The sequence below is a fragment of the Gymnoscopelus microlampas genome (assembly GCF_963454915.1).
Source record: "Gymnoscopelus microlampas genome assembly, chromosome: 3".
Classification (NCBI taxonomy): Eukaryota; Metazoa; Chordata; class Actinopteri; order Myctophiformes; family Myctophidae; genus Gymnoscopelus; species Gymnoscopelus microlampas.
In genome coordinates this window covers 13,970,482-13,984,214 of record NC_139940.1, presented here as the reverse complement: position 1 = coordinate 13,984,214, position 13,733 = coordinate 13,970,482, and the positions used below count along the sequence as shown (strand labels likewise).

Genomic DNA, 13,733 nt, shown 5'->3' with positions numbered 1-13,733 from the left:
CTATTTTCACAGGACAGTAGGCTGACAGGAAATGGGGAGAGAGAAGGGGAGTGACATACAGGATCGGGAGTTGAACCCACGACGCGCTGCCAGGCTACATTGACCTTAGGTGCCTGAACCGCTACACTTTTGGTACTTTAAGTACATTTTGATTCCAATACTTTTGTATTTTCATTCAAGTACATTTTTTATTCCAGACTTTTACTTGTAACAGAGTATTTGATGGTATTGATACTTTTACTTAAGTAACAAAATTGAGTACTTTTTCAACCACTGAATATACAGTATCCTGTTGCTATTAGTATTCACTATTCAGTACAAATTGTAGTACAGATCGACAGGATTGGCTTGCCTGAGTTGCCTCACATGACGACACGCACGTAATCTGTGTCTGGGCCCCTAGGGCGTGGCCCTGGGCTGGTTTGTCCCAGTTTCCTAGCCCTGCCATTGATCCGCATGCCCGAAAGTGTGACAAAAAGGGCGTATGACAGTTAGATCTGTAGCTATCAAGCCAATGAATGAACTGTAAACAAACTGAGATCCCGCCTCTGCTTCTGTCTGAATGGACAGATCAACTTCGCGTCACCATACTTTTCCACAGTACCAGTGGAAAGCCTGGTTCCTTACTATTCTTCAGTGCTGAGATCCGGTCTAGAGCCCACCTACTGTATCCGGCAATTTGCAAAATAACATAACATAGATGTACCGTTTCCGTATCCGTTCTAGACCCAGACCGGATCAGCAACCTATACAGTGAATGGATCCCTGTCTGGACAGATCGTACACGGTCATATGATTCGCCCAAATAGTGTGGAGGGGAGGGGAGGGGAGGGGAGGGGAGGGGAGGCCCTAGCTGTATTTGTTGTTGTTTCTCTGCAGAAGAAATATACCCTCCAGTCGACATCTTAGGCTTCTGCCTGGTCGATGATCGTTTTTTAGAAAGTTATTGGCCATAACGGGAGTTTTATAATAAAACGGACCCATTGGGATTAGGCGGGATTTGCGCGGACATTCGAAGATTCCTTTTGTTTCTTTTTTCTTTGTGTTTTCTTTAAAGGTGAGTGTTGTGTTGTTTTCTAGGCTGACATGCAGCAGCTAACTGACGTTGTCGTTACTCGATCGTTCTCTAACCTAACCAGTGCCACACGTCAAGTCACCGTATAGCCACTTGTTTGATAACTAGGACGTTAAAATATTAATAAATAGGCCAACATTATTGATTGGTGCCAATTCTGGTTTGTTTTGGACTCACCTGGAACAACGGCCATAACATGTGTTCGTTTAAACCTAGCTCTAGTCCATAGCGTTCTCCTTAACGCTATGTTACTTTTCAGCCGTTGCTCAGTATGAACACCCCCGGTAGCGCAGCCTCGTCTGTAGTAGAGATAAAATAAATACGCTTTTACTACTCATCAAAACAAAGACGGTTTTAAGATGTAGAAAGCCTACTTTCCTCAGTGGGAACACTCTGAGCCCCCCACCACACGTCTAAAATACACTTTTTGGCCAAGAAAATATTGCACTGGATGGGAAAATATTTTAGTTACTCCACTACGCCCCCTACAGATCTGGTCAATGTATTATTTTCTATTGACAAGATCTGTAGAGGGCGCAGTGGAGTAACTAAAATATTTTTTAATTCCGATGAAATATTTTCTTTTCTGGCCAAGAAGTGTATTTTAGACGTGAGGTGGGGGGCTCCGAGTGTTCCCACTAAGGAAAGTAGGCTTTCAACAACTTAAACCCGTCTTTGTTTTGGTGAGTAGAGAAAGTATGTATTTTTTTTTTTACTACAGACGGGAGGCTGCACAGCCTGGCTCGAAAGTAACATAGCGTTAAGGAGAACTCCTTCTAACGCTATGTACCAGAGCTAATGTTAGCTTATTTATCTACGCAGGTCTAGTGTAGTGTAGTAACGTCCAGTTAGTTGTATGCCTGGCTGGCTGCAAACCTCCACATTTAAAACAATAAGGTTTTGAACTTGAACCGAAGGAAACCTATGAACCAAGGCCTGCATTGTGGGAAATGACGTGGCGTCACCTCCTCAACTCGTGATGATGATGGCTCCATATGACCACCAACAATAATATGTCACCAGAACATTATGTCATCCCCCCTGTTCACTGTTTAGTAGCCTCCATCGTTGAGTTTATCATGTCAACAAATAAATAAAACCTGCAGGCAACATCCATAATAAAAGGTATGTTCCTAGGCAGTGTTGCTTATTTAGGCTGCATGATCTGTTGCCCTTAGAATGGCTGTGACATTACATACATTTCAGTATCTGGAATGCACGAAATGTATGTAATATCACAGCCATTCTAGGGCTAATAGATCTGTATGATCTTTCAAGCGATCAGTTGAATTTGTCTGGATGCACTTATTGCATCACACAAGCAAACCTTTCCCCCTGGCTTTAACTTTATAAATGTTTGTTATTTTAACATACCAGTCTTAATATTTGCTTTTAATATGTGTTTCTAAGATGGGCAGTCAATACCAGCGCACAGTTCCCCTAGAGGTTAGGAGGGCAGAGGGAGAGAGAGTGCGTGCCAAGCATCCTGACAAAATACCAGTGAGTACATCCAACTGCTACCTAACCCACTTATGTCGCTGGACTTCATACATCATTCAGGATGCACAAGTGTACTGTTGATACGTTGCAACGCTTTTCTTTTCAGTTTGGAATGTCCGCTGCAATGCAGAATGACCAACATTGAAAAACTGCAATAATTGTGATTAGCAATGGGGACCTTGTTAACAAAAACAAAATCTTGGAACCAGTATTATCATTTTATTAAGTATAATCATGCTTCCTTCCTTATATTTGTGAGCTGTCCCTATTTCATATATGAAAATGTTAAAAGGAAGGGTAGAAAGGGGTATCGGATTATAATTTGTTGGTGCTGTCCAGTGAGGTCGTTTAAGGCCTTGAATGCAACTTTTAACTCGACGTAACATCACCCAGTTACAGTTTGATCATGTGGGATAATGAATGCATGTTTTCACTCCTTTGTGTTTATTGTAAACCAGATCATTGTGGAGAGGGCAGCGAGGTCAAGAGCTCCTGACTTGGACAAGAAGAAATACCTTGTGCCTGCAGACTTGACAGGTGACACACACACACACACACACACACACACACACACACACACACACACACACACACACACACACACACACACACACACACACACACACACACACACACACACAATCTCCTCATATCAGAACAATGGGATTTAGGTTCAAAATCGTGTCCTTTAATAAGCATTAAATCTTTGGGCTGTTCATCTAAAGCAGGGGTGGGCAGCTTTTATTTCCAGAGGGCCATACTGACTTCGATAAAGTGGGTGAAGGGCCACACATTGTACAATTGAAACTTGAAACACAAAGTGCTGAATTATGTTAAAACTGCATGAATTTGGTAGACATGCCACACTATTTTACAATAAGGTCCTTGCTTTCACAACAAGAATTTTCAGTTACAAAATGTTCTTTTTCTTTGTTTACAGTAATACAGCTGTACCGTACTGTATCACTCTGGTGTACCCTGAGGTTACAATGAAAAGATTACTTACATAAAACAATCCACGTCAATGCCGTATCAACTTTTAAATCAGCCTATACATTTATACAGTATCTTATCTTATCTGATATGCACCACTCCTCCATAGGTCACTGATACGACACATTGCATTATGTTGCAATGTGTTTTAGTTATATGAATATGGACTCACGGCAGACCGTTTCACTCTTACAATATAAACATAAAACATTTGAGTACATAAGTATAGAGGAATGCAGGCATGTACTAACATTTTAAATATGAATTACTATTAATTGGAGTTGAGCTACATTAATTTGTCTCAAAACCATTAACACATGACAGCCTTTTAGAATGTAGATTTGTTTTGGGGATTTTGTTTTTCTTTGATGACTTGGCAGGCCGGATTGAGATGGTCAAAGGGCCGGACGCCCCCGGGCCATTTATTGCTCGCCCTATTATTTTTTAATAATAGTCTTTAGTCTGTGTGTGATTTCTATTAATGACATCACTTTTTTTTTGTTTTCTTCCACTCTCTCATTAAACAGAGATGTGTTATCTTGGATAACTTCAGGATTTCACTTTTTACTCTGTTATTTATTTACTTTTAGGGTAAACAAACTCTCGGTTATTTCTAATTGGAGAATAACAATTCTATTCTCTTTATTTCCGCCTGAATTACCGTTTGAGGTCACTTCCTTGCAGTCCTCTTCTTACTAATAAAGAAAAGCATCACATGGATGCAACTGGGACGTATCATCAGTGTTGTAGCCTGGGGTCATAGGGTGTTTCGGGTCTCGCAACATACAACATACACCCTCGCCGAGGTGACCCAGCCAGGGTTGATCAAGCCCCGACTTACGTCCCAGTAGCACCCACGGTCAGTCAGTTACAAATAAATTGTGTACAATTAGAATTTAGGCATTTAGTAAACACTTTTATCTAGAGCAACGTACAAGTGCGAGATCGGGGTAAGCAGTGTAAGCATGAACCCTAGTCAACAAACAACCGTGTCAATAGTCATGTAAGTGCAAAGAACAGTGTAGTAGTGCCTCAAAGAAACCAGGATACCAGGTAAACATTGAGCCATTTGATCTGTCCAAACAACATGCTTTTCTAAATAGTAACCAACATACAGTATATCTGCATAGCGAACTAGCATCCATCAAAAAAGGGGGACAAGAAGGAGTACAATGACAAAGGAGCGCGAGGGGGTGAGGTAGCGTCTGAAGAGGTCAGTCCTCTGACTATGGTGGGAAATTGCGAGTGAGTCTGCAGTTCTGATTGCAAGGGGGAGTTTATTCCACAGCTTGCGTACCATTTAGCTTTCTTTTTCTCTTGTCTCTATATGTCGCAAGACGTCTCGACACAGAGCATGGCTCTTCCTCACACTCACATGCTGTGATTTGTTTTGTTCCACTTCAGATGAAATGAAAGCGTTTTTTATTCAGATATGTCACCGACAATCTCTGTCTCTCTCTCTGTTCTGTTTCCCTCATTCCGTTCCTTCTCAGTCGGTCAGTTGTGCTTCCTCATCCGGCAGCGAGTGTCAATGCGGCCTGAGGAGGCACTCTTCTTCTTCGTCAACAACTCTCTCCCTCCGTCCAGCTCCCCTCTTTCTGCTGTTTATGAGGTAAGAACGCTCCCCGCCTCCGCATTCTCCAGAGTTGGAGACATGTTAACACTTTAATTCACACGTGCTGCTGCTGCAGCTTCTCCCAAGATGGACACGCACGCACATACGCACACACACGCACACACGCAGGTACACATTTCTCTTCGGGAACAACCGGCCCCCACCCCCAACCAACATAAACACAAACATATGTCTCCTATATCTCCTGCACTCTCGGGATGTTTAAGTTTCAACTTACACACATTCCTTACCCCACACCAAGCAACCCGTGTACTAGACACTACCAAAAGTCACGTGGACGACATGTTGCTTCACTATTTATAGAAATATTCAGATAGCCTGCCAGTAAGTCAATAGACTACTAGACAGAAAGAAAAAAAATCCGTCTGTAAAGGGGCGGTGCCGAGGGGCGGTGATTGTAATTTAGCTGAAGCACCATCGCTTCTCAGTTGGCTTTTGTTTGCCTGGTGCTTTGGTGGACTGAATCATAGATTAAAAGAAGACTTACTCTGACAGCTGAGAATGTGTTTTACAGTGTTTTGCAGACATAAATAGTTTTTTGCACTTGCATACTCAAAATCGATATGAAGCAGATATTCATCATGATTTGTGTGCGTGGGGATCTCATTTAAAAAAATCTTTAGTAGACCTTGTATTGTGAATTGTACTTCCATGTACTGTTTGTCTCACTAAGTAAAGTACATCAATCAATTTAAATCAAGTCATGACAGGTGTCTTTGTTTCCATCCGATGAATGACTGACATTACTGATTACATCATTGCTAGCCTGTCCTTTTGTATCTCATGAAAAACACATAACAGGGTTACACATCATGTTGGTTTGCACTAATATTTTCCTCTATGTTTAGTGTATCTAATTCTACAGTAAGTTTTATGACTTGCTGCAAGACAAGTCTCCCTATTTAAAACGATACGGTCATGAACTTGAGCCGAGGGGAAACCCAGCCCTGCATTCTGGGAAATGACATGATGATGGCTCTATATGACCACAATGTCACCAGAAGATAACGTAATGAACTGCCATTTAACCACTTAAAACCATTATACTTTGCTGACCAGTGTCCTCTAAGGGTCTATACTTCCCTTCTTTGTTCCCTCTACACCAAATCTCTCAGCCAATAAAAGTCAATCTACAAAACAATATGTTTGCTCACATCTGCTCGAAAGCCATCAGTTGAATTTGACTGGATCTACTGATTGCATCAAGTCAACCAGACTTGTTCTTAATGTGTGTTTAATAACCATAATAGTATAATGATGATGGCAAATGGTGTCTTTTTCTCTGTCTTCCTCTTGTCCAGCAACACCACGAGGAAGACCTGTTTCTCTATATGACCTATAGCAATGAGAGTGTCTACGGTGCCTGAGATGGGACAAAAGAGAGGAGTGTGTGTGTGTGTGTGTGGAGAGAGAAAGACAGCGACGAAGAGAGAACAAGGAGATGAGAGGGAGAGCCTGGCTGAGTGAAAAGCTAAGGGTGTTTTGTAATGCTGTACTACCTTTTTTATTCCTTTTATGTTATTAGTCTTGTTAAGATAGATACGGGGTTGAAAACAGGTGGCACAAGGGTTGTGCACAGGGGCTGCATCTGTCAGTATTTTGGGGTGAGCATGATGTGTTTAAGGATGCTTTGATAATATACAGAGTCATTATAATGGAATGAGGAAGGGCAAAAAAGAAAGAAAGTTAAAAAACAAAGAAAGTTACTTAAGCTCTCTTCATTGTCATCTTTCTCTCTCAATTATCTGTATTTAATGCAAATAGTTCTTTTTTTGTAAATTAATATCATACTTTTGTGGAAAATAAAGATGAAAATGCATGAATTAAATTTGTTTTGTTTTGTTTTTTCTACACGGTGTGCCCAATTTGTTTGTAAATGAACAGTTTACATATCAATACTCTAAAATGTGATCTTTATTTCTGCTCTGTAAGGGCTGGGTGTGACATTATGCCACATCCTTTATAAGTGTGTCAAGGAGGAAATCAAACAGAAAGGAGAAATCATCATAGGGAAGTGTTCCGACATTAAATTAGAAGACTGATAAATGCTGGACAGTTTGCGGAGGTTTTGAGCAAAATGTGTTTTTCAATTTAATTTGCAAATAACCTTATGTATTGGGGAAACTTTTATGTAAATGAGCCATTGTATTTGCAGTTCTGAGCTTAATTGGAATTTGCGTACGGTCTAGTGAGGAACAAATACGGGATAAGAGGTGTTGACGGACTTGAAAGACTTTCCTGGGAAACAGAAAGTTAGAGGGACAGAAGAAAGGGTCTCCGCAGTCATGATGGAGCTGCAGGATATCACCAGAGCCCAGGAAGAAGAGCCACTTTATGAGGGAACAAGTGAACAAACGACCGAGGCCGGAACTACAGGTACGGTCAAAGAAATCTTGATATTGATGTGAGATCACTGCACAGTAAAATCCATGTCCATTTGGGTCCTTTTTAATGCTCTCAGATCTAAATCTTAGCACTGAGGATTTTACTTTGTAGTTATAAGTATGACATGGTCACAAAATTAGTAATGTTCTTCAAATATTGTTTGTATTGTTATTTCCCCCCCATATTGCTCATCTGCAATGAAAGATTACCCCCACACTGCCCAACTTGCACGTTCCATTAGAAAATTATTGAAGCAGCGTTTCGGTCAGTGGCGACCTTCCCACTATGCTCAAAATATTTCACATACCCCAAAAAATGCATTATAACTTTTTTGAGCAGTACATGGTATATATGACAATATATTAGAAAACAGATTAGTGGATTCTTTCATTTTATTTTACTGTTTGTCTTACCTATTAACGCCTGTTTGTGTGGTCTCAGAGGCAACAGAAGCAGACGTTTACTCCAGCCTGCAGGGTCCATCTGAGGACATCTATGCACAGGCTATTCCTGACACATCTCTGCCTAACCGTAAGTCATGTACTGTACTGTATAATTAAATAGTTCTTGTTGACCAAGAGGAAATAAGAGTATGTGAAAAGACTTGTTTTGGTGACATAATGCTTTGTCTTCTGCCTGCGTTCATGTAGTAATGCAGTAATTTCATTTCCCAGAAATAGAATTAGACCAAATGAGTTTTGGTGTCCTTTTCTCTACTTAGTACAGTATGTGGTTCCCGTGTAAATAGCAGTCTTAAAATGCTCTTGCTCATTCTTTGCTGAAAGTGCAAAGGAAACAAAAAGAGGAAAAGAGAAACAAGGTTGCCACAATGTATCATATGGCACTAAATGCGCTATTAGGAAAGCAAGATTAAGTGACGCGCAGTTTGTGCCACAGATTTCCCGTCTCTGCACTGTGTCCAGCAGTGGGCTGCCTGCTAACTAGCCTGTGGCCTCCAAATGTCACACAATGAATGCTGCCTACTGTGTCACACATCTCAGAAGTTTTCTCTGTTTTAGAGGCACATTTGGCCTGAAGGGACTGCACTTGTTTTTGAGCAATATTTACAGCTTTTCAAGGTCTTTATACCCACACGCGCGCACACACATACACACACACACACACACACACACACACACACACACACACACACACACACACACACACACACACACACACACACACACACGGGAGCGCGTGCATGCACACACGCAAACGTACTAATTCAGAGAAGAAAGTGGAATGGTAGTCCAATCTGTTGTTTTGGAATACAATGTACTGCTTTTCAGGGTCAATCAGTCCTTCAGCCATGAACATGCACACACACACACACACACACACACACACACACACACACACACACACACACACACACACACACACACACACACACACACACACACACACACACACACACACACACATTCTGAAAGAGAACAGAGAAATAGTAAAATAGATAGTCATACACACACTTAAACAGGAGAAAGACAATCAGACACATGTTCTGAGAGACAGACAAGGACAGAGACAGAGAGATACTGTAGATATTTGGGAATTGAAGGGCAACCCAAGGAACATCCCCCTATAAATAATTCAGTAATCAGTGAACACCACAGGTTGCCATAGAGACCGTCTCAGAACAGCGCCAGTGCCAGTGGTGAGTTACAGTAGTAGTCGGCTACACTGGAAGTCAGAACGGGACGTCGTAAACAAGCCTACACACACATCCACGCACCCACTTACAGGAAGGAATGTACATCAAATTCTGCCGCATTTATGATGTGGATAAGCCATCCGATGAGGCAGACAGAAAGCTGTCACCTGAGTCCAAGCTATCGGTTGAGCTGAAGCAGAATGAAGGTAGGTCGGAATGTTTTGCAGCCCTGGAGGCTGCACTGCAGAGAGGAGAAAGAGGTTATTGAATGTAATGTGATCCTCTCCTTCCTTATGCACGTGGTAGTACTTTGTCTGTACTTGTTGCCTTTATGCGGAAATGTCATTAAGTTGACTGTGTACATCATGGATAATGACAAACCACTGTTCAGGTGTCAGTCACCCTTTATTGCCAAATCAAGTTCCCCTGACGCATGCTATTGTGGAACTACAGGATTAATTCAATGTAACACCCCCAAGTTAAATTAGCAAAGAGGATTTAGCTGTGTACTGATTTCACTGGAAATATCTCCCTGTCTGTCTGTCTGTCTGTCTGTCTGTCTGTCTGTCTCTATCTCTCTATCTCTCTGTCTTTCTCTCTCTCCCCCTCGCTCACTCTCTCTCTTTCTCTCCTGCCCAGGGGACAAGCCCACCAAGGGGAGTGTGCGTGTGTATCAGGCTGTGTGTCTGTTCCTCAGCATATTATGTCTGATTCTGTTGTTCATCATCATTTTCCAGTCTATGAAGGGTGGGTATCTGTAGACATTATATTCAGATTGTCTGATTCACCGCCTTTTGCTTCTGCTTTTCGTTTTTGCTTTATTGTCAAAGTTGTGACATTGTAATGTGATTCAAATGTTTGTTATCAGGGCGTCCTTGAAAAAGAGAGCATGCTCTCAATGGGTTTCCCTGAATAAATAAAGGAAAAGAAAAAAAGAAACATTTAAACACAGTGAAAACAACCGATTATGGATGATAGATTATGCAGGGATTATGGATTATGTCTGCCAAACCCAAGTGGATTATTAATTGAATGTAGATCCATGTGGACATTGTTTTGCATATTTTCAGTACATTGTGACAGCAGACATTGATGTGGGTGTGAAAATGTCTAGTGGTCTCTCACCTCTCCATCCGCTCCAATTGAAGCAGAACACACACGCTGTTCCGATGGACTGGACCGGGTGACTGAGGAAGCTTTGGTGACCCAACAGGTGAAAGGCACACAAGGTCATGTGTGCAACTATGAGACATGCCAGGCTACGTTCCCAGCGGTTCGACGTGAGTGTTCTGCCCTATGGTTCTGCCAGGTTGACCAACGCCGTTGTGACACACACCTTCAAAGTTCAATACAAAACAACACCATCTCATTTCTATTTTTATAGTATAGCTGTAGCTTTGTCTAACTGCTGGTACATTGCTTGCTTTATACAATAGAATTAGAATATTATTTTGTTACTTGTTAAAAAATATAAGAATATAATTAAATTCACTTTTTAGAATCATAATCTAGTTTCACCATGTATACTCAAATTTGGGCACCACAGAAACAGGGGAACTGACATAACAACTAAATTGGGGAGGATTTATTTTCTTTTTGCTTGTTTATTCCAACTGAATGAATTGACTTCTCAAATGTTGTGATTAGTTTCCCTCTTGCCACTTACTGTATCACTTTTTGTACTTGTATAGGGCTCTACACACAGGCAGAGCTTTGAGATAGAAAGAGATGAGTCATCTCTGTTCACTCCATCGAGCTAATTCTTTTTACAGCAATGGCAGATCATGTAAATGAAGAATATTAATATTATATTAAATATTCAATCATTTATTGCCAAAACCAACTTACAGTTGATTTGGAATTTGTTTCAGTGTGCTCAGAGATAACAACAAGAACAAGAGCAAGAGGGAACGCTTGCCATCAGCCAATAGTTCCAAACACTACTGTATAGTTACAAACATTCACTCCTCGTAATGGGTGTTGATGAAGCATGCGCAATACATATACAGTATAGGAACCACATGACCTGTAGTGTTTCTGACCCCTTGTTGATGCAATTCTTTCTATCTCAGTGGCTCTACACACAGGTAATGACAACCGTTCCCTGTATATACTGTATTTTCGTACATGATATTGAGTACTGCACGGAAATAAAGAGATCAGACTAAAAGTCTGGATAGAGGAGGTAAATGTTTCCGTCTCACGGACACTATCATCAGTGCATAACTATTGTGACTGTGACACATTCAGGACAGTTAAAATGTATTGTAATGTTGAATCTCCTCCGCAGTGTGTCGGCAGTGTGGTAAAGGCTGGTTGCACTTCGAGGGCTCCTGTTTCTACCTGTCCAGAGACAGACGCAACTGGAATCAGAGCAACGCCAAGTGCCAGGAGGAAGGGGGACACCTGGCTGTCATCACCAACCAGAGAGTTCAGGTAGGGTCACATTGTCCCACCCCATATCCCTTTCCTTCCTTCCTCCTGTTCTTCCTTCTTTCCTTCCTTCCTCCTATTCATCCTTCCTCCTGTTCTTCGGTCCTTCCTCCCTTCCACCCTTTCCGTAGCTTCCTCGGGTCCTGTTGGCTGCAACCCACAACTTACACAGCCCTATGTTGGCAACCCAGCCTGGCAGAGAAATGTGCTCCGCGGAGTGCCCCTTTAGTTGTTTTAATAGTTTTTTATTATCTTTTATTCTCATCCTACTTGCATTGTTGTCATTTTTTCAGAACTTCCTGTCTGAGAAGGCGTTGTCGCTTTACTGGATTGGGCTGAGTCAACAAGGAAGTCATTGGACCTGGGTGGACAACACTGGGCTGGGACAGAGGTGAGAGAGAGACCCTTGTGTTCTTCTGTAACTCCTTATTCTCTAAGGCCCAACTGGTACAGAATTCAGCTGCCAGACTGCTCACTAACTCTTAGGAAACGTGATCACATTACAGCCATCTTAGCTGCACTTCACTGGTTACCTGTTAATTTCAGAATAGATTTTACGATTTTACTTTTAAAGCCCTGCAGGGACTGGCCCCTGCTACATCAAAGACATGCTGACCCCCTATAAGCCTCGGTGCAGCCTTAGATCCTCGGGTAAGGCTCTCCTGGAAGTCCTCAAGTCTCGCCTCACTACCCGGGGTGATCTGTGTCTTCTTTTAAATCACTTCTGAAAACAAACTTTTATGTTAAGGCCCTTAGTGGTTTTGCCTTTTTTATCAGTTTTTGTGTTATTTGTTTTTTAACTGTTTTGTATGCACTTCTCTGTTATTTTTGTTTTAGTTATGTTGATTTTATCTGCTCTTATGGTTATCGTGCTGCTCTTTTATTTTGTTCTGTAAAGCACTTTGTAACCTTGTTTGGAAAAGCGCTATACAAATAAATTCATTATCATTCATTATCATTACTACACGTAACACCTTAGTGTTGTGTTGACATCTTTGTGGAGTGAAGCACACCAGAGCCTCTGTATCTGTCTGTCACTGATGCCTGGCCCGGGATTGATTGACTCCCATGAGAGCTGTGTCTCAGCTTTCCTACTGTAGAAATACAAAAGGAGTGGACCACTCCCTCTTTTAACATAAAAAACAACTATAATGTGATCATGGGAGAGGAACAGGGAAAACTTTAACAACAAACAGTCTTTATTGAGCAGTGCTACAGTATAAGATAAGATAGAATTTAATATCACCGTAGGCGTAGGGACATGTGATCTGGTCTCCATCATGCAGTTCACAGTATTCGTTTTACTCTTAAAACTCTTAACAATAAATCTGTTGGGTTAAGAAATAAATAAGCAGAAAATAAGCCTGATAAATAAGAAATACGTTTCAAAGAATATCTGTTCTTCTGTTGTTGGCAGTTATTGGGACGAGGACAACTCCAATGATGACTGCGTGATGTTGGCTAAAGGGCAGCCAACCGACAAGAACTGGAGAAGGTTTGACTGCACTGGCATGACCTACTACATCTGCCAGAAGACGCTGTGACAACATCCAGCTACAAAGACACCACAACCTTTTCATTTAAAGTCTGACAGATCATTTCCACAGTAACAATTCAAATGATAATTTCCCCTCTACTGCATATTTCTATTGGTAGATTAGACATGTTTGTAGGTGGTGTGAAAAAGGTCTGTCCTGACTCTGGTACCACACAAATCAATATCCCTTTCAGTATCTTCCCCACATCTCCACAGCTTTCTATCTCTGCCTCAAGCGTGTCACGCCTATCTACAAGCTCTCAACACGGTGCATTTGCAGCACTTTGTGAGATTGTAGACACGCTACTTTTGCAATTTGCGAAAATTTGTTGTAACTTTTGAAAAGTAAAAATTTTTTTTGCCTATAATGCTATGCCCAAAGAAGGGACACCAGTTATTTTAATAATTAAATTGTTTGATCTTGATTCTATCTTCTGTACATTTTTGATGTGAAGGGGCCAGGTTGTGGTCAGTGGTACTTGTACTTTAGTTACACGCATTGACTGTATATTTTAAAATG

General features: G+C 41.3%; 2 protein-coding genes across 2 annotated transcripts; both read left to right on the top strand.

Moving 5' to 3' along the window:
* The first annotated feature begins 852 nt into the window (after positions 1-852).
* LOC311042674 (gamma-aminobutyric acid receptor-associated protein-like 1) lies at positions 853-7,032 on the top strand. Its single transcript, XM_084053556.1, has 5 exons — positions 853-1,057; positions 2,486-2,575; positions 3,034-3,112; positions 5,062-5,180; positions 6,506-7,032. Exons 2-5 carry the CDS (start codon positions 2,486-2,488, stop codon positions 6,569-6,571), a joined length of 354 nt encoding a protein of 117 aa, XP_083909682.1. The 5' UTR covers positions 853-1,057; the 3' UTR covers positions 6,572-7,032.
* A 2,181-nt stretch (positions 7,033-9,213) lies between these two features.
* Positions 9,214-13,638, top strand: LOC311042671 (CD209 antigen-like protein C). The gene is made up of 6 exons (XM_084053550.1): positions 9,214-9,449; positions 9,883-9,990; positions 10,395-10,523; positions 11,534-11,679; positions 11,970-12,067; positions 13,094-13,638. The coding sequence occupies exons 1-6, from the start codon at positions 9,341-9,343 to the stop codon at positions 13,218-13,220; spliced, it is 717 nt and encodes a 238-aa protein (XP_083909676.1). The 5' UTR covers positions 9,214-9,340; the 3' UTR covers positions 13,221-13,638.
* The last annotated feature ends 95 nt before the right edge of the window (positions 13,639-13,733 follow it).

Bases quoted from the DNA above. Each gene is read 5' to 3' on its own strand.
- LOC311042674 (XM_084053556.1), top strand. From the start codon at position 2,486: ATGGGCAGTCAATACCAGCGCACAGTTCCCCTAGAGGTTAGGAGGGCA. The intron at 3,113-5,061 runs GTGACACACACA...GTTCCTTCTCAG, and splicing joins TGTGCCTGCAGACTTGACAG to TCGGTCAGTTGTGCTTCCTC. The intron at 5,181-6,505 runs GTAAGAACGCTC...CCTCTTGTCCAG, and splicing joins CTCTTTCTGCTGTTTATGAG to CAACACCACGAGGAAGACCT.
- LOC311042671 (XM_084053550.1), top strand. From the start codon at position 9,341: ATGTACATCAAATTCTGCCGCATTTATGATGTGGATAAGCCATCCGAT. The intron at 11,680-11,969 runs GTAGGGTCACAT...TCATTTTTTCAG, and splicing joins TCACCAACCAGAGAGTTCAG to AACTTCCTGTCTGAGAAGGC. The intron at 12,068-13,093 runs GTGAGAGAGAGA...TGTTGTTGGCAG, and splicing joins AACACTGGGCTGGGACAGAG to TTATTGGGACGAGGACAACT.